The sequence below is a fragment of the Neoarius graeffei genome, chromosome 20 (assembly GCF_027579695.1).
Source record: "Neoarius graeffei isolate fNeoGra1 chromosome 20, fNeoGra1.pri, whole genome shotgun sequence".
Lineage (NCBI taxonomy): Eukaryota > Metazoa > Chordata > Actinopteri > Siluriformes > Ariidae > Neoarius > Neoarius graeffei.
In genome coordinates this window covers 49708314-49731651 of record NC_083588.1, presented here as the reverse complement: position 1 = coordinate 49731651, position 23338 = coordinate 49708314, and the positions used below count along the sequence as shown (strand labels likewise).

At 39.4% G+C, this 23338-nt stretch overlaps 2 protein-coding genes across 2 annotated transcripts; one reads left to right on the top strand and one right to left on the bottom strand.

Moving 5' to 3' along the window:
- Nucleotides 1-1777: 1777 nt before the first annotated feature.
- Nucleotides 1778-2674, top strand: LOC132869065 (uncharacterized). Its single transcript, XM_060902420.1, has one exon. It carries the CDS (start codon nt 1778-1780, stop codon nt 2672-2674), a length of 897 nt encoding a protein of 298 aa, XP_060758403.1.
- A 479-nt stretch (nt 2675-3153) lies between these two features.
- Nucleotides 3154-13206, bottom strand: LOC132869064 (uncharacterized). Its single transcript, XM_060902419.1, has 5 exons — nt 12995-13206; nt 6109-6203; nt 5773-5997; nt 4370-4519; nt 3154-3857 (listed from the first exon to the last, which is right to left on the bottom strand). The coding sequence occupies exons 4-5, from the start codon at nt 4500-4502 to the stop codon at nt 3154-3156; spliced, it is 837 nt and encodes a 278-aa protein (XP_060758402.1). The 5' UTR covers nt 4503-4519; nt 5773-5997; nt 6109-6203; nt 12995-13206.
- Between the last annotated feature and the right edge of the window lie 10132 nt (nt 13207-23338).

Below are 23338 nucleotides of genomic sequence, written 5' to 3'. Positions count from 1 at the left end.
ACTTGATAAAGATTAATGTCAATTGACTTGACAAGTGAATGAGGACTTGATATAAACATAAAGGAGTTTATTCCATTCGTCTAGTGAAATGATCATTTTAAAAAAGCCATCTCTCTTAATATCATGTCTAGCGTGTGTTTGTGTGCAAGTGCTTTTCGGAAGGTTATCTTGGTTTTCTTATCAGAAGAACTAGGAATCTACAGTTAAATGGTAACATTAACTATACGGGACAAGTCAATGTTGGTCGATAAACTGGTTGATTGTATAACATCACATCAGTAACATAAGTTATCAACTGACTAGCATAAACATGGGGCAGCATGGTGGTGTAGTGGTTAGCATTGTCGCCTCACAGCAAGAAGGTTCTGGGTTTGAGCCCAGTGGCCAATGGGGGCCTTTCTGTGAAGAGTTTGCATGTTCTCCCCGTGTCTGCATGAGTTTCCTCCGGGTGCTCTGGTTTCCCCCCACAGTCCAAAGACATGCAGGTTAGGCTAATTGGTGGCTCTAAATTGACCATAGGTGTGAATGTGGGTGTGAATGATTGTTTGTCTCTGTGTATCAGCCCTGCGATGATCTGGCGACTTGTCCAGGGTATTGAGGTATTTCATCCACGTGACCAAGTCAAGTGATGCAGCCATTTTGGATGGCACACTTAAGTCCTTCAGTGCAAGGCGGTATGACCCTGCATTCATGTGCTCTGGGAAGATGATATTTTCCAGTTGGGAAGTGGTATTTACCAGTGTGTTGTGTTCACATGCTTTTGTTGTGGTTGACAAATTAAAGATGGTGGACCAGATTCAGAAGGCCTGTTATTTGGCTAAAACAATTATAGATTGCCTTATTCATCAGCTGCAGCAGGAATATGAGTTAGCAAAAGTCAAAAGGTGAATACATGCTGAATATTTCCTGATCATGACAAGGAGATTTTCTTAACACATTGAATGCCACGCAGTTTTCTTTGGACAGCCACAGAATATTTTATATTAGGCTATAATATGTATAAATATATACATATTATAATAATATAATATACATAACATGACTCGTTTAAAAGGTGAGAGTCAGCTTTCCGTAGGTGAAAACCACTTCTTTCTTGGTTCATAAGCTAGGTCAAGCTAAGCAAGGGTTAAATTTATTTCAAAATGACCGTTTTTTTTTTTTTTTTTACTAGAAACGGAGATAATAGTGTCTTTTGTTACATCCCAGTTCAAATTGAGGAACACAATGTGTTTTCACGCCCCAACAAGAAGTCCAGTTGCTTCCAAGTGAATTTTTTTTTTTTTGAGAAAAACACCCGGATCAGTCAGTCAGTGCTAATTTTTACAGCCATTCTGAATATGTCTCACCTGACGTGCATTTGTACTCCAACTTTGGAAATTTGATGGCAGTAAAGTTCCCAAGTCCTTCCGTATGTCCCATGACTAGCAAAGCATTGGCCAAAGCCTTCTGTCGAGTATCGTATATCTCCGGCTCTGGCATTGGCGAGACTGCATATGTTTTGATAAACCCACGAGACATGACATGATCAGGAAGTGCGTGATTTGATACTTTGTTTATACTGTAACAATCACATACTGTGTTGTGATAAAACGCCCAGATGACATACACATATATTAGAAGTGAATATAATTTTAAAAAATAGTCCAAAGAGGTAGAAAGATGATATTTAACGTGAATTTACTTTCTAATCTAAAGACTCACCATCCTTCACTGCCTGGAAGACCTAGACAATCCTGGGGTTTTAAAAACTGGAACCGCCTGGAGTACTCTCCTTGACATGCAGGACAGAACTTTCAAGAGCCACCTGAGGGTTACCAGAGAGCAATTTCACCTACTCTGTGATCAACTGAGGCAGCATGGCTTGACAGATGACAACTCAACAGGAGGTCCAGCCAGAATCCCTGTGCAGAAAAAAGTGGTGATGGTGCTCTGGTATCTGGCAAACCAAAACTGTTTTCGTGAGCTGGCAGATAAATTTGATGTGAGTCAAGGAGCAGCCCATAATGTCATAATGAAAATGCTTGACCGAATCTGTGCCATTGCAGAACACCACATTGTCTGGCCAAATGACTGCCAGAAGGCAGTCCAAGCAGCCTTATTCAAAAGGCTGTGTGGAATAGATGGGATAGTGGGAGCAATTGATGGATGTCATATTAGAATCCAGCGACCACCTGTTAGGGGGGGGGATTATTTAAACAGGAAGGCCTACTATTCTGTGCTGTTGCAGGGCATTGTTGACGACCAGGGGAGGTTCATAGATATTTTTGCTGGGCCACCTGGAAGAGTACATGATGCACGCATGCTGAGGCTATCCCCATTCTTCGCAGATCATGTACAGAAGTTAGGAGACTACAAATTACTGGGGGATGGTGCATACCTTTGCAATGCCTTCCCCTTCATTGTCACTCCAAAAAGAGATAATGGGGCATTGGGAGAGGGTGACCTGCGCCGAAATGGAATGATTTGCAGAGGGAGGGTAGTAGTGGAACAGGCATTTGGCCGCTTGAAGTGCAAGTGGAGACGCCTCCGTGACATACAAAATTGTCGCGTGGATGTGATCGTGAAAATAATTGTAGCAGCTTGTGCACTTCACAATTTCTGCATTGGAGAGTCTGAAATTACATGTGATGAGCATCCCCACGGGTGCCCTCGAGAAGGGGATGACAATGAATAAGTCTGCTACAGTAGTTGAATGTGAATATTTTACAAGCCATACTCATTTATAATCACAGGCCTTCCATTTCATCCCCTGACATGTTTACTTAAAGCAATGTTTATCAAAGTTAAAGCAATTCCTAAAGTGACAAAGTTAATAGGCTTAAGTTAAAGACATTACGTTTAAATGATAAAGATGGAAAAGAAATTGGACAGTGGTGTGTTTCCTTATTGTTTATTAAAACTCTTTTCCACAACAATGCAACACTTGTCACATACTATTTGTGAATATATATATATATATATATATATATATATATATATATATATATATGCATATATACACACCACACCTTTCTTTTTTTCTCATTTTTCCTTCTTATGAATCTATTAAGTTATTTGTAAAAGACTTTTACATTCTAAAAGACACTTGAAATGAACTCTGAAGTAAACTAATTTCAAAAAACATTACAAAAAAAAGCACACACCCCAAAAAAGTTATTGTTGCTCACGTACATTCTGCAGCATCTGCTTGAATAAAGCATTGGTGGTTTTGATTTGCTCCATCATTTCTTCATGACGACGCTGTGCTGCCTCCTCACATTCCTTAAAGCAGGTGATGACCCGTGTGACAGTCTCCTCCCCACGCTTCCTTTTCTGTGCAAAAGGTGGGCGTGAGGTTGAAGTCCCCTCAGAATCGGAGGACTGGGCTGTGGGAGAAGACAACTCGCCTTCCTCATTAGATGAGTCGTGCTGCATCAAGGGTTGCTTCATTGGCTTGATGGCTTCAGGCCGCCTAACAGTGATGCCCTTCGATGTGCCAACAACAGGGAAATCAATGTCATGTTGTCCCCCCAGGAGTTCCCCCATTTCTTTGTAAAACTGGAATTTAGTTGGGCCTTTCCCTGTGGATGTGTTGTTATCTACAGCCTTTTTGTAGCCATCTTCAAGGGTGGTCCACTTCCTAGCTACCCTGTCGACATCGAACTGCATTTGGAACTGGTTTTTGAGCTTCTCCGAAACTTCCTGCCAGAAGGACCGCTTCTTCCCCCTTGCCATCTTGATTCTTTTGTTCAGCTCAGTTAGATTGCCAGGCAGTTCGGCTTCATCCTTTAGGAGGTGTTCCCTCATTACATCTATGAGGTACAGGGTGTGCTCTCTGGAGAACACCTGGTTCACAGGCAGCTCTGCAGCAATGTTCTCTAGAATAGGACAGACAGACAGAGATCATAAACGGGTAAATGACATTTTTTTAGTAGCAGACGTCAGGCAGTACAACCACAGCTAATGCCCATAAGTTCATTAATAATTGGTAATTAATGTACAAGCAATGAATGTGCTTCTTAGCCATTGCAGTAAAAACAAAATAATCATGTAATCTATACAATAGTGGCATTAGCTGTGGTTGCACTATCCTGACTTCTGCTACTACAAAAACGTCAATGACCCAAACAAGAAAATGTAATTCCAAGGAATTGAGTGCATGATGTGGGCTTTGAAATATATGGCTGCATTATAATATTGGTTGTTAGGTACACGTAGATGGTGATGGAACTGGGATGGCTTGATAGAGGATACTTTAATGTTGTGTGGCTGCTGCAACTCTTATTTCTCTGCATGTTATAATTTCACTGCATGTTTTACTTTGTAATTCTATGCATGTGACAAATAAAACTCCTTGTATCCTTGTACAGTTGTGAGAACAGGCAATCACCTGTTGTAGACCTGCGGGGTACAATCTGCAGAGCAGTGGTGAAGTCAGCATCCACATACAATGTGTGTTCCCCTTCCCGTTGGTAGAGGGTTTGCGACACTGGTTGGGTCATCCCCTCGTCCCAGAACAGCATGTCGTCGCTGGCGTAAACTACAGACAAAAAACTTTCACTTGAGTAAATTCCATAACAGTTCATACAAGGACGCGGAGCAATCGTTAGCAATAGCGTCTGCTCTGGATAGGTAAAAACAAACCATAACACATTTTTAAAGGAAACGGATTTCTAACGTATTATATTACACTTGTTAATGACGCAACATTGCATAGACACCAAAAACTACCCACTAGCACTAGTAAAAAAAACTTTAATAGCGTACAATGCTTACCATTCAAATGTCTTGTACCGCTCGCCGCCATGTTGAAAAGGTTAAAGTTCATCTCATCTCGGCAACTCGTGTATCAAAATTTTCTACGAGTTGCCCAGTGGAAAATACCACAAGAGGGGGCGTTCATGTGTGTTTTCCATGTCGGCGTTTGGTATTTACCATAATTCCCATAGCACATGAACGCAGCATGAGATGGTGGAGACCTTTGCACATTTTAACAAGAAAGTAAGCTGTGATTCGTGTTAAATTTGATCTGTATTTTATCACAAACACTGTACCCAGCCTTGGTATGGAGCCAAGGTTGTCGACAGAAGTCAACAGTTTGATGAAGGATGACCCCAGCAGTTTGAAACGGTACAAGGTAGGCTATGTTCACAACACTGTTTTGTTACTCGGGGATCCGAGATCCCCTGAAACAGACATGAGATCCTTTGAAAACATGATTTAGGAAGTGTTGGGGGGTCTCTAAAATATTGGCAAAATGATGTTTATTGACATAGCAATCGTGTGTAACGGGAAGCATTTGCATATCCGACGTGTTGTGTTTACATGACAACGACTGCTGCTGCCAGGTTGGTTGTTGAGTAGCCTGTTTTTTTTTTTTTTTTTGCGTGTGGTATCATTGTTGACGCGAGGTTGTTTTTTGAACATGCCAAATGCGGACACGATTTCCCCTGATGAGTTATGACTTCAGACGCGATGCGTGTGTGGAGGTGTGGAGTCCGCGTGATATGTGCGTAAGATAGGCTTCTCATGTGTTTGGAGATCCGCGCTCTTTTTTTTCTTTCTTTCTTTCTTTCTTTCTTTCTTTCTTTCTTTTTACTTAATTTCCCTGTTTATTTCTGTGTCCCGTTTCTTTCTAGCCTCTGTTATTGCGTTTTATGTCTGATGTCTGCTACATGCAACCCTAGACAAATTAACACTGCCTTATTTCACTGCTCAGATGGGTTAACAAACACTGACCCATTTACTTTTTGCTATATATTTTATCAAAATTGCGTTAACTGATAAACTAACCTGAAATGAAATGATCACTGCAAAGTCTGGAGTACTCTGTTGGCTCCCAATCCTGTCTCTTCGCAGCTGTAATCCCTCTTGTCTGGGTCAGTAGTAAACCGGTAGTGATGTGTCGGTCGCGAAAGATCCGGTTCAAAGAGCCGGCTCTTTGAAGTGAACGACGGGAGCCGGCTCTTCGGTGGGAGCCGAGTTGGGGAGCCGAATTAGTTTTTTGTCCTTAGGTGCCTCAGAGAGAGAGAGAGAGAGAGACTTTCACAAAAAAAGTTGCTGTCCGATTGCGTCTTTGTGTTGTCTATTACCATTCAAAGGAAAAAAAGTAGCATGGTGTACACCTACTTTTTTTGGTTGATGTCATTCACAGCTGCGAAAATACGAAAATTGGTGTAATGCTTAAAGCTGTGGAGCGCAGGGGAGAGGAGTCTGTGAGGCACCTGAGGAGGGAAAAATCAGCTGTGTATTTTAAATTGGTAATATAACACAGTTTTGCATTATGTTTGTGAGAAAATTTATTCATTGGTAAGTAAGTTTTATTTCTATAGCTAGAACATTGTTACACTGCTATACTTTACAAAGCTTTACAATGGCTACAAAAACTAAAAAATAAAATGGAAAATATCCTATTGATAAAATATAAATAATAATGTAATTAATTAACTAGTTAATTGCAGCAATTAAATCAAAAATAAAATCTCAGGAGCCGTTTGGGAGCCGAAAGAGCCGGCTCCTTATAGTAAGAAGAGCCAAAAGAGCCGGCTCCCGAAAAAGAGCCGAAATTCCCATCACTAGAAACCGGTAAAAGGAGCATCCTGCATGCTGTCCCTGTCTGTTGTGGCAGCCCACAGCACAACAAGCAAACACCATGGTTATTTATAGAGTGCTTACTGACAAATTAATCTATTCTAGGTGTCTGTAACACGTTTTTTTTCAAGCCGGTTCTCCCTCTCTGTCTGCAGCGTTAGTATGTAGCTTGACGTTCAAAATGGTGGACACCGGGGCGTCACGTGACCCTGTGACGTCAGGTGAAATACCTCAATACTCTACCTCTCGCCCATAGTCAGCTGGGATAGGCTCCAGCTTGCCCGTGACCCTAAACAGGAAAAGTGGCTACAGATAATGGATGGATGGATGAATGAATGGCATAAACACAAGAAAACCAGTGGCTACTGTAAGTACCAATGATACACCATGTGACAGTTTGAACATCAACTTCACAGCTGGCCAGCGGTTTGAAGTGAAGGCAAAAAAAGAAAACAGTAGGCTACTTTTTTTTTTGTCAAACTGTACATTTCCTGATAAAATATTGGGATCTGACCACTGGGTTGAAGCAAAATCTATCATATAACCAACAACATTCATTTTCAATGTACTGAAGCAATACACTATCGAGACTTTGAGCTAGAATCCGATTCTCTTTTAATGCCTAATAAATTTCATTTAAAACTGGCAGCTGGCACTCATTGTAAGACATAGTGATTAAGGTTAGACTTTAAAAAAGAATGATTTGATGATGACTGATAGCTTAATTTAACTCACGCTATTCTCATCTCATTATCTCTAGCCACTTTATCCTGTTCTACAGGGTCGCAGGCAAGCTGGAGCCTATCCCAGCTGACTACGGGCGAAAGGCGGGGTACACCCTGGACAAGTCGCCAGGTCATCACAGGGCTGACACATAGACACAGACAACCATTCACACTCACACCTACGGTCAATTTAGAGTCACCAGTTAGCCTAACCTGCATGTCTTTGGGGGAAACCGGAGCACCTGGAGGAAACCCACGCAGACACGGGGAGAACATGCAAACTCCACACAGAAAGTCCCTCACCAGCCATAGGGCTTGAACCTGGACCTTCTTGCTGTGAGGTGACAGCGCTAACCACTACACCACCGTGCTGCCCCCACACTATTCTTAAGTGTTTAGTATCATACTATTTGTGAACAAGAGACAGGAAAGGGTTAAAGACAGAAAGCCAGCATCATAAAATATAGGAGTCTGTAATAGTTTAGAATAGACTAGAAACATGTGATGTTGATTGTAAGAAAAATAAAGTTTTAATGTGTACTTTGTAGTGTATGAAAGTGATTTTCTTTACTTGATGGCTAGCATTTGTTGTTTTCTGGTTATTAATGCTAAGATACTGTGTATCATTATATAAAAAGTTCATCCAAACCAACAGTGAAACTGATATTAGTATTATATTAATGAAATTATATCATTTTTTAATCAGCAATATTACATTAATCACATTATACAGTACTGTGCAAAAGTCTTAGGCACCCTATTAGTTTTTCATACAGACTTTGTTATCGAGTTCTATTTTATGACTTCTAGATTACCGAGTCAGTACAAAAACGTTCTAAAGTTCCAAACATTCATTTTCAAGCACAAAATTAAATGCTACAGAAAAAAAAAGTTTGTGTCTGAGCAGCATATTACATAAGAGAGCACTTTTCAGATTAAAAAAGAAAACATAATGAAGGCTACTGGGTTTTGGTGCAAAATTAAGAAGCACATGTGGCAGTCAAAGTGTCCAGAAGAACTGTGGCTGGTTCTGTGAGATGCTCAGTAAAACCTACAGCTCATTTCCGCATAAAACTGCACTCACTGTACCTGAGACTACTGCTTTTTTTTTTCACCATAGGGTCGTCTTACACCAAATATTGACTTTGTTTCATTTATTATGGCTTACTGCTTTTTATAATTTTTTTTAATGTTGAAACATTTCTCTTCATTATTTTTCAAGCCTTTTTTTAGTCTATATCATTTCTTTACATGTGCCTAAGACTTTTGTACAGCACTGTACACAGCAGTTATGTCTACAATTAACAAACTAACCAAGTGATAACCAGGAGTATGTACAGAAAGCTAATATTAGCAAGCTAATATTACCTTTCTCTACATTAGTCAAATGCTGCTGGGGTTTCAGCAGCTTGCTAAGTTCATTAGCTGCTAACTCATGCTAATTCATATACGACTGTATAATGTTTCTCGATACATACACTGTAAACAATTGCTGTAAAACTTACAGTATAGCACCGTATTATTTTACAGTAAGATACTGTGTGATGCTTATACAGTAAATAACTCTAGGTGGCTATGTTTATACAGTACAGTGTACTGCTACCGTAACGCGTGAAGGTTTCTGGGAATTTTTTGGCGCTAAGCACGAAGCGAGCGGATGGATGCTGATGCAACCCACTCACCCACTGCCGTGAATCTGGTAAGGGAGCAGGAAGCAAGCTCTTTTACAAGTTGCCTCTAAATATAATAAGCTTTACTGGATGTTGAACTCATACTCATTTGTTTTTATGACTGGTATTTTTCAACGTGTGCATAAGTCGGCAACATCTGTATCAATTCTACAAGTATACGGACACAATCTAACGTTGGTTTTTAGGCCTAAACATTAGCTTCAGGGCGGCACAGTGGTGTAGTGGTTAGCGCTGTCGCCTCACAGCAAGAAGGTCCGGGTTCGAGCCCCGTGGCCGGCGAGGGCCTTTCTGTGCGGAGTTTGCATGTTGTCCACGTGGGTTTCCTCTGGTTTCCCCCACAGTCCAAAGACATGCAGGTTAGGTTAACTGGTGACTCTAAATTGAGTTTGTTGTCTGTGTCTACACTGTGAAAAATTTACTGGACAATTTACAGTAAAATCATACAGTAACATACTGTTCCACAATTTACAGTAGGGTTCTTTGTTACTGTAAATTTTACAGTAAAATACTGGCTACTCTGCTGCCAGTAATTTACTGTAAATTTTACAGTAAATTTTTAACAGTGTAGTTAGCTATCTAGCAAATATGTCCTTAACACATTATCCTGAGCTTTACTTATATATTTACAACAACAGGAAATCAGTACCAAAAACTGAAGTAATGTCTTAAGTTTCATACAAGACTTTCATACTGTAAAACATCAAAACAGCTGTCTAGCTAATCGAGCTCACTCAGCTAGCTAATGGTTTATGAGCTCATAGAATTTGTAGATCACTATCATGTTGCTTCCTCTGAGGCATTTAAAACTGAAGATGCCTGATAAATTGGGCCAGGGATACTCATCCATCTCTACTATCTCAGACATTGCTGCTAAATCTAAGAATTTCCTGCCTGAAGTTGTACAAACGTAACACAACCAGCAGCAACACGCAGGAGCCAAAAAAAAAAAAAACATTGGGCCGCAACTTGTCTGCAGCACCAGCGTAAAACTTGTGCTTTTCACAATATCTGATTAGATTTATCAAGCTCATAAATGTCACCTCTTCTTCTCTTCAAACACAAATGGGTTTGTGAGTCATGTGGGAGCTCAGTACGGTCATGCAGGCTTTTTTCCAAAAAACAAGAGTCATCAGGGGATGACATATCCCCCCGATCCCCACATGAAACCTCACTCCAAATTTTCCTAAGTTGAATTGGCTGCCATGGAAATACGGAAAAAATAAAAATCACAGAAATCCCAAAATGTCAAAAGGCACAACTCTTCTAGTCACTTAACATCACTCTGAGGTTTCGTGAAAAAAAATTCCTAATAGTTTTTGAGCTAGGCTCCGGAAACTAAAATATTTACAGATGGCTGGACAGACGGAAGGACAGAGCAATAGCTATATCCCCCCGGCATATAATGATAGTTTTTACCCTGCAAATTCTTTAGGACATTGAAGAAAATACTGTGATTTCTGCATATTGAACATTTGGGAACTTTCTTGAGCTCAGCAAATTGAATCACATGTCATGAAAAGGACAAACTTTATGCATGAAATAGGAAACTCTCACTGTGTTTGTAAAAAAAAACTAAAAAGAGGTCAATTTTTTATTACATATCAATTTTATTCAAATAGCAGAGTGGTAGATGTTAGCTTGGTTTAAATATGTTGGTGCAGAAAGGTTCATACAGAGGGTTTGAGTGAAAGTTTGTTCAAGTTTGATTTGCAGCTGTGCGACATACTGTGTGCTTTTGCAGGTCGTTGATATTCAACATATAGAAGGTGCTGCAGATACATTTAATGTGAATGTTTTTTTTTTTTTTTCCCTCTGTGAGACTGAGTTTGATATTACAATATATATTTCTCTTGTGGGGGCGGCACGGTGGTGTAGTGGTTAGCGCTGTCGCCTCACAGCAAGAAGGTCCGGGTTCGAGCCCCGTGGCCGGCGAGGGCCTTTCTGTGCGGAGTTTGCATGTTCTCCCCGTGTCCGCGTGAGTTTCCTCCGGGTGCTCCGGTTTCCCCCACAGTCCAAAGACATGCAGGTTAGGCTAACTGGTGACTCTAAATTGACCGTAGCTGTGAATGTGAGTGTGAATGGTTGTCTGTGTCTATGTGTCGGCCCGGTGATGACCTGGTGACTTGTCCAGGGTGTACCCCGCATTTCGCCCGTAGTCAGCTGGGATACACTCCAGCTTGCCTGCGACCCTGTAGAACAGGATAAAGCGGCTAGAGATAATGAGATGAGAATGAGATATTTCTCCTGCGCTATATACAGTGAGAGTAAAAAGTATTTGATCCCTTGCTGATTTTGTTGGTTTGCCCACTAATAAAGACATGATCATTCTATACTTTTAATGGTAAATGTATTCTAACATGGAGAGACAGAATATTAAAAAGAAAATCCAGAAAATAACTTTAAAGAATATATATTAATTGATTTGTATTTCATTATGGGAAATAAGTATTTGATCCCCTAGTATGCATTAGGAGTTCTGGCTTTCATAGACCAGTTAGACACTCCCAATCAACTTGTTACCTGAATTGAAGACACCTGTTCTAACTAATCACCTGTATGAAAGACACCTGTTCACAGAATCAGACAATCAGACAGATTCCAAACTCTCCAACATGGGTAAGAGCAAAGAACTCTCTCAGGACCTCAGAGACAGGATTGTTGACCTGCACAAATCTGGAATGGGCTACAAAAACATTAGCAAGATGCTGGGTATTAAAGTAACAACCATTGGTGCAATTGTGAGAAAATTTAAGAAGTATAACATGACCATCAATAGACCTCGGTCTGGTGCTCCACAGAAGATTTCACCTCGTGGGGTGGCAATGATCATGAGAACTGTGAGAAATCGGCCTGCAACCACACAGCGGGAGTTAGTGAATGACCTCAAGGCAGCTGGGACCACAGTCACCAGGAAAACAATTGGCAACACTTTGCGCCGCAATGGATTAAAATCCTGCAGTGCCCGAAAGGTACCCCTGCTTAAGAAGGCACATGTGGAGGCCTGCCTAAAGTACGCCAATGATCACCTCAAAGATGTACAAAGTGATTAGGAGAAGGTTCTGCGGTCAGACGAGACCAAAATTGAACTATTTGGCCTAAACTCTACTCGTCATGTGTGGAGGAAGAAAAATGCTGCCTATGACCCCAGGAACACTTTGCCCACTGTCAAGCATGGAGGAGGAAGCATTATGTTTTGGGGGTGTTTCTCTGCCAAGGGCACAGGGCTACTTCACCGCATCAGTGGGAAGATGGATGGAGCCATGTACCGTCCAGTCCTGAGGGACAACCTCCTCCCCTCTGCCAGGAAGTTGAAAATGGGCCGTGGTTGGGTCTTCCAACATGACAACGACCCGAAGCATACAGCAAAGGCAACAAAGGAGTGGCTCAAGAAGAACCACATTAAGGTCATGGAGTGGCCCAGCCAGTCTCCGGACCTCAATCCAATCGAAAATCTATGGAGGGAGCTGAAGGTCCGAGTTGCCAAGCGACAGCCCACCAACCTTAATGATTTAGAGAGGATCTGCAAAGAAGAGTGGGCCAAAATTCCCCTTGATATGTGCGCTAACCTTGTGGTTAACTACAACAAACGTCTGTCCGCTGTGCTTGCAAACAAAGGTTTTGCCACCAAGTATTAAGTGCTTTTGGCTAGAGGGATCAAATACTTATTTCCCTCAATGAAATACAAATCAATTAAAATATATTCTTTAAAGTTATTTTCTGGATTTTCTTTTTGATATTCTGTCTCTCCATGTTAGAATACATCTACCATTAAAAGTATAGAATGATCATGTTTTTATTAGTGGGCAAACCAACAAAATCAGCAAGGGATCAAATACTTTTTACCCTCACTGTAACCCCCAACATGTACCAAAGACTGACTGACTATGTAAATCTACAAGTGAGCAAACTGTAAGATTACATCCAATTTAAGCATTATTTAGAGAACGTTAAATTATCTAAAAAATCGGAAATTATTTTGAGATGGTTTTCAAAAGTATGAACACTCACCAGCCGCTTTAATAGGAACTTGTTCTTGATTCTAAGATTCCTGTTCTTGGCTGCAGGAGTGGAACCCAATGTGCTCTTCTGCTGTTGCATGCTGAGATGCTTTTCTGCTCACCACGGTTGTAAAGAGTTACTATGAGTTACTATATCTGTCCTGGCAGCTCGAACCAATCCGGCCATTTTCCTCTGACTTCTCTTATCAACAAGACGTTTGTTTCCACCCACAGAACTGTCACTCACTCAACGTTTTTTTGTTTTGTTTTTTGCACCATTCTGTGTAAACTCTAGAGACTGTTGTGTGTGAAAACCCCAGGAGATCAGGCGTTTCTGAAATACTCAAATAAGCCAGTCCATCTGGCTCAAACCAACACCCATGCCACACCCATCCCTCCATCAGAGATATTTACACCACACACTGCATCCGGAAAGCCACCAGCATTGTGACTGACCCCACACACCCCTCACACAATCTCTTCACCGTCCTGCTGTCTGGAAAAAAGTACCGAAGCATTCGGGCCTTCACAGCCAGACTCTGTAACAGTTTCTTCCTTCATGTCATCAGAGTCCTCAACTCTGAGGGACTGGACTGATTCTCACAGACTGTTGAACACACCACTCACACTGCAATCTTACACAGTGGACAATAATGCACTATTACTTTACAATGTTTACAATGTCTCTCTCACACACAAGGTTTACATTTATTTATTCCCTTTTTCATATACTACCTCAATATGCACACTCAACTCTGCACCTTATGTTGTTTGTTTGCTTGTGTTTGCACTTTATGTTGTTTGTGTCGTTTATTGCCTGCAGTGGTGCACTCACTGCACTCTCGCACTTTGTGCGTTGTAGACTGTAGTCCTGTGAAGTTTAGATTATAGACTGTAATCCCGTGATGTTTAGATTGTAGACTGTAATCCTGTGAAGTTTAGATTATAGACTGTAATCCCATGATGTTTAGATTGTAGACTGTAATCCTGTGATGTTTAGATTGTAGACTGTAATTCTGTGATGTTTAGATCGTAGACTGTAATCCTGTGAAGTTTAGATTATAGACTGTAATCCCATGATGTTTAGATTGTAGACTGTAATCCTGTGATGTTTAGATTGTAGACTGTAATCCTGTGATGTTTAGATCGTAGACTGTAATCCCATGATGTTTAGATTGTAGACTGTAATCCTGTGATGTTTAGATTGTAGACTGTAATCCTGTGAAGTTTAGATTATAGACTGTAATCCTGTGATGTTTAGATTGTAGACTGTAATCCTGTGATGTTTAGATTATAGACTGTAATCCTGTGATGTTTAGATTGTTGACTGTAATCCCATGATGTTTAGATTGTAGACTGTAATCCCATGATGTTTAGATTGTAGACTGTAATCCTGTGATGTTTAGATTGTAGACTGTAATCCTGTGATGTTTAGATCGTAGACTGTAATCCTGTGATGTTTAGATTGTTGACTGTAATCCTGTGAAGTTTAGATTATAGACTGTAATCCCATGATGTTTAGATTGTAGACTGTAATCCTGTGATGTTTAGATTGTAGACTGTAATCCTGTGATGTTTAGATTGTAGACTGTAATCCTGTGATGTTTAGATTGTAGACTGTAATCCTGTGATGTTTAGATTGTAGACTGTAATCCTGTGAAGTTTAGATTATAGACTGTAATCCCATGATGTTTAGATTGTAGACTGTAATCCCATGATGTTTAGATTGTAGACTGTAATCCTGTGATGTTTAGATTGTAGACTGTAATCCCGTGATGTTTAGATTGTAGACTGTAATCCTGTGATGCTTAGATTGTAGACTGTAATCCCGTGATGTTTAGATTGTAGACTGTAATCCTGTGATGCTTAGATTGTTGACTGTAATCCCGTGATGTTTAGATTGTAGACTGTAATCCTGTGATGTTTAGATTGTAGACTGTAATCCTGTGATGTTTAGATTGTAGACTGTAATCCTGTGAAGTTTAGATTATAGACTGTAATCCCGTGATGTTTAGATTGTAGACTGTAATCCCATGATGTTTAGATTGTAGACTGTAATCCTGTGATGTTTAGATTGTAGACTGTAATCCTGTGATGTTTAGATTGTAGACTGTAATCCTGTGATGTTTAGATTGTAGACTGTAATCCTGTGAAGTTTAGATTATAGACTGTAATCCCATGATGTTTAGATCGTAGACTGTAATCCTGTGATGCTTAGATTGTAGACTGTAATCCTGTGATGTTTAGATTGTAGACTGTAATCCTGTGATGTTTAGATTGTAGACTGTAATCCTGTGAAGTTTAGATTATAGACTGTAATCCCATGATGTTTAGATTGTAGACTGTAATCCCATGATGTTTAGATTGTAGACTGTAATCCCGTGATGTTTAGATCGTAGACTGTAATCCCGTGATGTTTAGATCGTAGACTGTAATCCTGTGATGTTTAGATCGTAGACTGTAATCCTGTGATGTTTAGATCGTAGACTGTAATCCTGTGATGTTTAGATCGTAGACTGTAATCCTGTGATGTTTAGATCGTAGACTGTAATCCTGTGATGTTTAGATCGTAGACTGTAATCCTGTGATGTTTAGATAGTAGACTGTAATCCTGTGATGTTTAGATTGTTGACTGTAATCCTGTGATGTTTAGATCGTAGACTGTAATCCTGTGATGTTTAGATTGTAGACTGTAATCCTGTGAAGTTTAGATTATAGACTGTAATCCCATGATGTTTAGATTGTAGACTGTAATCCCATGATGTTTAGATTGTAGACTGTAATCCCGTGATGTTTAGATCGTAGACTGTAATCCCGTGATGTTTAGATCGTAGACTGTAATCCTGTGATGTTTAGATCGTAGACTGTAATCCTGTGATGTTTAGATCGTAGACTGTAATCCTGTGATGTTTAGATCGTAGACTGTAATCCTGTGATGTTTAGATCGTAGACTGTAATCCTGTGATGTTTAGATCGTAGACTGTAATCCTGTGATGTTTAGATAGTAGACTGTAATCCTGTGATGTTTAGATTGTTGACTGTAATCCTGTGATGTTTAGATCGTAGACTGTAATCCCGTGATGTTTAGATTGTAGACTGTAATCCCGTGATGTTTAGATTGTAGACTGTAATCCTGTGATGTTTAGATCGTAGACTGTAATCCTGTGATGTTTAGATCGTAGACTGTAATCCTGTGATGTTTAGATCGTAGACTGTAATCCTGTGATGTTTAGATTGTAGACTGTAATCCTGTGATGTTTAGATTGTTGACTGTAATCCTGTGATGTTTAGATCGTAGACTGTAATCCCGTGATGTTTAGATCGTAGACTGTAATCCTGTGATGTTTAGATCGTAGACTGTAATCCTGTGATGTTTAGATCGTAGACTGTAATCCTGTGATGTTTAGATCGTAGACTGTAATCCTGTGATGTTTAGATCGTAGACTGTAATCCTGTGATGTTTAGATTGTTGACTGTAATCCTGTGATGTTTAGATCGTAGACTGTAATCCTGTGATGTTTAGATTGTAGACTGTAATCCTGTGAAGTTTAGATTATAGACTGTAATCCCATGATGTTTAGATTGTAGACTGTAATCCTGTGATGTTTAGATTGTAGACTGTAATCCTGTGATGTTTAGATTGTTGACTGTAATCCTGTGATGTTTAGATTGTAGACTGTAATCCTGTGATGTTTAGATTGTAGACTGTAATCCTGTGATGTTTAGATTGTAGACTGTAATCCTGTGATGTTTAGATTGTTGACTGTAATCCCGTGATGTTTAGATTGTAGACTGTAATCCCGTGATGTTTAGATTGTAGACTGTAATCCTGTGATGTTTAGATCGTAGACTGTAATCCTGTGATGTTTAGATTGTAGACTGTAATCCTGTGATGTTTAGATTGTAGACTGTAATCCTGTGATGTTTAGATTGTTGACTGTAATCCTGTGATGTTTAGATCGTAGACTGTAATCCCGTGATGTTTAGATCGTAGACTGTAATCCCGTGATGTTTAGATCGTAGACTGTAATCCTGTGATGTTTAGATCGTAGACTGTAATCCTGTGATGTTTAGATCGTAGACTGTAATCCTGTGATGTTTAGATCGTAGACTGTAATCCTGTGATGTTTAGATTGTAGACTGTAATCCTGTGATGTTTAGATTGTAGACTGTAATCCTGTGATGTTTAGATTGTTGACTGTAATCCTGTGATGTTTAGATTGTAGACTGTAATCCTGTGATGTTTAGATTGTAGACTGTAATCCTGTGATGTTTAGATTGTAGACTGTAATCCTGTGATGTTTAGATTGTTGACTGTAATCCCGTGATGTTTAGATTGTAGACTGTAATCCCGTGATGTTTAGATTGTAGACTGTAATCCCGTGATGTTTAGATCGTAGACTGTAATCCCGTGATGTTTAGATCGTAGACTGTAATCCCGTGATGTTTAGATTGTAGACTGTAATCCCGTGATGTTTAGATTGTAGACTGTAATCCTGTGATGTTTAGATCGTAGACTGTAATCCCATGATGTTTAGATCGTAGACTGTAATCCCGTGATGTTTAGATTGTAGACTGTAATCCTGTGATGTTTAGATCGTAGACTGTAATCCTGTGATGTTTAGATCGTAGACTGTAATCCTGTGATGTTTAGATCGTAGACTGTAATCCTGTGATGTTTAGATTATAGACTGTAATCCTGTGATGTTTAGATTGTAGACTGTCATGCAGGACCATCTGCATGATGGTCCTGGAGAAATGTTGTTTCGTTTTAACTGTGTAATGTATCAACTGTCTATGGCTGAAATGACAAATAAAAGAACCTTAACCTTAACCTTAACTAGTGAAAGTCACAGTCTGAGATCACAATTTTTCCCATTCTGATGTTTGACGTGAACATTAACTGAAGCTCTTGATTTGTATCTGCATGATTTGATACACTGTGCTGCTGTCAAGGGACTGGCTGATTAGAGAACTGCATCAAACAGCAGGTGGATGGGTGTTCCTAATAAAATGTCCAGTGTATGTTTTTTTTTTTTAATGGTCAGAATATATTGTTTTAATTGCGGTTGCTGCACACACCATGAATACCTACAGGAAATGATATTGCACATCCAGTCTGCCAGTATATTAAAAATGGAATTAATTCTGTTCACCACTTAGTGAGGCTCTAGTGAGTCGGACTGTATGGATGGAGAAATGTCAAATACTTTTTACATGAATGAGTACGGAATCATGGGTTGTAACTACAGTAATCCACTTTTTTTCACATTTACAAATTTGTAAGAATTCACCCAAGGTTAGATTAAGGTTACAACCACATTTAGTAGCATATACAGTACACTACCGTTCAAAAGTTTGGGGTCACTTTGAAATGTCCTTATTTTTGAAAGAAAAGCACTGTTCTTTTCAATGAAGATCACTTTAAGCTAATCAGAAATCCACTCTATACATTGCTAATGTGGTAAATGACTATTCTAGCTGCAAATGTCTGGTTTTTGGTGCAATATCTCCATAGGTGTATAGAGGCCCATTTCCAGCAACTCTCACTCCAGTGTTCTAATGGTACAATGTGTTTGCTCATTGCCTCAGAAGGCTAATGGATGATTAGAAAACCCTTGTACAATCATGTTAGCACAGCTGAAAACAGTTGAGCTCTTTAGAGAAGCTATAAAACTGACCTTCCTTTGAGCAGATTGAGTTTCTGGAGCATCACATTTGTGGGGTCGATTAAATGCTCAAAATGGCCAGAACAATGTCTTGACTATATTTTCTATTCATTTTACAACTTATGGTGGTAAATAAAAGTGTGACCTGGGTGCGATTTGCTGGGGGGGATCATCCCCCCCTCTGGTTTTTATCTCTGCTGAAAAAAAAATCCTCGGGGACAACCCCGTCAATAAAACAAACAAACAAACCAAAAAAAAAGTTGACATGACAGGCATGTTGTGACACAGTTTTCTATGGTCTACATTGCACTCACTTTCAAAATGACCCGAAGTGGCAGCTTTGATGTTCACGAACGTCCCCAGAAAATAGATACATTGTAGATAATAACAATATCTTTGCGTTCTATTGCAGGGATGCAAACAGCGCGCCTTTTGGCGGATGCCGCCTTTTTCACGGCCGATTTTTTTTTTTTTTTTAGGGGGGGCGTTGGAGTGTCTGATTATAATTTCAAAGTAAATTCTGTATTAAAATTACTAAATAAGCAAATCCGTTACAGTCCATGAAACAGGAAGTATAAGGATGAGAAAAAAAAACAGTTTAAATCAGAAAGCTGCGCACAATGTGAACTGCGCCATCAGAGCAAACTGTTCATTTAGTATTCATATATTTTAGTGATTTTCGAGTCACTGTCCATTTAATCCAGAGGGAGAGAAACATCACAGCAACGCGACAAGCAATGCGAACTTTGTTGTGTGTTAGTGTTGGTGTATTTAGTCAGAGAGATAGGAAGATGAATTTACTATCTCTGGTTTAGTGTTCGTTTTCATTTAGTGTTATTCATTTGATATCATCCGGTGTTATTGAGCTGTTAGCCTATTGTTACCTTAATATTGTGACGTTTCATGATTAAAAAAAAAAACACCCCCCCTTCTGGTTTTTTGACAAATCGCACCCTGAGTGTGACTTTTCATGGAAAACACAAAATTGTCTGGGTGACCCCAAACTTTTGAACGGTAGTGTATATTACAACTTAATTTGTATGAAATCTAATGAAATCATTTTGCTAGTTTGGATTGTCTTTATGTTATAAGTAATCAGACATTGCTGTTAAATGAATCTCTTGCATGCCTTATCAAGCAAGTCAGTCACGGGCTAATTCAAACTACTGTCTGCAGTTAAGAGACCATAAAATCCATTAACTCTTAAAAAATGATTTGATTTAATGACAATGAAATTACTAGCAGCTTATTTTTCGAGCTTTTCTAATGAATCTTAATGAGGTTTATTAAAACCATTCAGACAAGAAGATAAAACAGTAACCGTGTACGATGTAGATGAATTCCACTCTGAAAGTCATTTGCATTTTTACAAGATTTATTTTACACAGCTAGCATGCAATCTTACAGCCTTTTCCCCCTGGACAGTCGATGCGGGCCTTCAACCATGACAAATTGTAAAATGACATGAGATCAGTTTCCAAATGAGGAAGCAGTTTTTTAGATGGGACTCCAGAACGCTTGATGCATTTTTATGTGTTTCGTCCCTGGCCAGGGCAAATCATTCCACTCAAATCTTTTTTTGTCTGTGATTACCTTGTTTCCAGATGTTACCATGGAACACCTGGCATCTGGAATCAAGATGAGGTAGACGTTTGACAAATTGGTATGTAGGTATTGCTAAGTGTAAACTTTTGTTCTGCTCTATAAAAAAAAAGAAGGATAAAATCTTACTAAAAGACATTTTGTTTTTACCATTAATTCATCAAACTGTAGATTAGAAAGTAAGATTATTTATCCACGGATCAGAAGTACAGTACTGTGCAAAAGTCTCAGGCACCCGATTATTTTTTTCATACAAACTTTGTTATAGATTTCTGTTTTATGACTTCTACATATTATCGAGTCAGTACAAAAACATTTTAGAGTATCAAACGTTCGTTTTCAAGCACAAAATTAAATGTTACAGGGAAAAAAGTTTGTATCTGAGCAACATATTATATGAGAGCACTTTTCAGATTAAGGCCCACTTTACACGGGGACGGTCTGAAACAAAAACGCAAAAGTCCGTTTTCGTTCTCACTTTTTTCCGCGTCTACACGACCGTTTTCAAGGAGGAAATCTGCGTCTATACGGCGACGCATAAATGTGTGGAATTCAATTGGATGTGCATGCCAGGCGGCTAGGTGGTGCTGTGAAAGACCTCCGCTATGTCTGCACGCATGCGCAACGTCTTCCGTCTTGTCTGATCTGCACATCTGCGCCGCGAAAACTTTGACTACTCTGGCTATGGTAAGTAAGAAAGTAAGTAAAAAAGTAAGAGCATACTATACCCGCCTCTGTTCATTAACGGTATATGTGCAGATTCGGTATAGATGTTCGAAGGACTCCTGGACGTTTATTAAAGCTGCCAGAGCAGCTTGAAGGTCCGTTGGATCGATGTAATCAGACATGCTCTTACTTTTTTACTTACTTTCTTACTTCCCGGGCTGGCATGCACAGTATATGACATATGTATGACGTAAACGCGTACCCGACGTGAGCAGATCCGAGCAGAGTTTCGCGTATTGGGTAGTTTAGACGGATATGCAACGGGGGCTGTTTTTAACTTATCCACTCTGGAAGGCGTTTTCAATTTTTTCCGTTTTTCAGCCTCGGAAACGCCGTCCCCGTGTAGACGAAAGGCTCTTCTGATAAAATATTTAGTCGTTTTTACCCGACGGCGTCCTCGTGTAAACGGGCCCTAAAAAAGAAAACATAATGAAGGCTACTGGGTTTTGGTGCAAAATGAAGCGAGTGTGACCAGTCAAAGTGTCCAGAAGAACTGTGGCTGGTTCTGTGAGATGCTCAGTAAAACCTACAGCTCATTTCCACATAAAACTGCACTCATTGTACCTCAGACTACTATTTTTTTTTAAAGCAAAGGGTCGTCTCACACCAAATATTGACTTTGTTTCATTAATTATGTTAAGAACAAATTCACATTTTGTGTTAATTTAAAACCTACACACATCTATGTGTAAAAAAGCTGAATACTTCGATCAATTTTTTTTTCTTTAATGTTGACACAAAATTATGTAAACTAGAGTGCTACACATCTATTCTGTATTTTTTTCAACATATCCCTTCTAAGAGTGCACTTGCTTTTAAGTCTGAAAAAAAAATTAGGGATAGAAAATATGGACTGAAGAAGGAAATAGTATGTATTTTCTCCCTTTGCAGTCAAATGTATTTACAAATGAAAAGTAAATGAAAGACTAGAACAAAGACATGCGAATGTGAAATAGAAGATGACAACCATTGCAGTAAATCTGATAGGAGTCTAGTATGTTGCCAAATTACTGCTGCATGAATAGTCCTAATTGTAATGATGACAATAATTATTGCAAATTGAGTTTAACAAGATGGATTCCACTGTCTTTGTTCTGAAAAAAAAAGAAAGAGCTAGTTAATTCAACAGATTTCACAGCTCAGAGCAAATAATCAAACTCTCTCTCTCTCTGGCTATATATAGAAAGTCATTTTTCCTTGTTCAGCATTCTCTTGGTTTGTAAAGCTAATCTTGGATTTTGCCGTGGTTGCTTTTATAGGCCACCAGCAGAAAAGTAGGAAGATGAATAGTGGTGCAGTGAGCCAGGATTCAATCAACAGCAACACACACACACACACACACACATATATATATATATATATATATATATATATATATATATATATATATATATATATATATATATATATACACACAACCCCGATTCCAAAAAAGTTGGGACAAAGTACAAATTGTAAATAAAAACGGAATGCAATGATGTGGAAGTTTCAAAATTCCATATTTTATTCAGAATAGAACATAGATGACATATCAAATGTTTAAACTGAGAAAATGTATCATTTAAAGAGAAAAATCAGGTGATTTTAAATTTCATGACAACAACACATCTCAAAAAAGTTGGGACAAGGCCATGTTTAACACTGAGACATCCCCTTTTCTCTTTACAACAGTCTGTAAACGTCTGGGGACTGAGGAGACAAGTTGCTCAAGTTTAGGGATAGGAATGTTAACCCATTCTTGTCTAATGTAGGATTCTAGTTGCTCAACTGTCTTAGGTCTTTTTGTCGTATCTTCCGTTTTATGATGCGTCAAATGTTTTCTATGGGTGAAAGATCTGGACTGCAGGCTGGCCAGTTCAGTACTCGGACCCTTCTTCTACGCAGCCATGATGCTGTAATTGATGCAGTATGTGGTTTGGCATTGTCATGGTGGAAAATGCAAGGTCTTCCCTGAAAGAGACGTCGTCTGAATGGGAGCATATGTTGCTCTAGAACCTGGATATACCTTTCAGCATTGATGGTGTCTTTCCAGATGTGTAAGCTGCCCATGCCACACGCACTAATGCAACCCCATACCATCAGAGATGCAGGCTTCTGAACTGAGCGCTGATAACAACTTGGGTCGTCCTTCTCCTCTTTAGTCCGAATGACATGGCGTCCCTGATTTCCATAAAGAACTTCAAATTTTGGTTTCCATTTTGCCACAGTCCATTTTTAATGAGCCTTGGTCCAGAGAAGACATCTGCGTTTCTCGATCATGTTTAGATACGGCTTCTTCTTCGAACTATAGAGTTTTAGCTGGCAACGGCGGATGGCACGGTGAATTGTGTTCACGGATAATGTTCTCTGGAAATATT

Bases quoted from the DNA above. Each gene is read 5' to 3' on its own strand.
- LOC132869065 (XM_060902420.1), top strand. From the start codon at position 1,778: ATGCAGGACAGAACTTTCAAGAGCCACCTGAGGGTTACCAGAGAGCAA.
- LOC132869064 (XM_060902419.1), bottom strand. From the start codon at position 4,502: ATGCTGTTCTGGGACGAGGGGATGACCCAACCAGTGTCGCAAACCCTC. The intron at 3,858-4,369 runs GTGATTGCCTGT...GTCCTATTCTAG, and splicing joins ACCCCGCAGGTCTACAACAG to AGAACATTGCTGCAGAGCTG.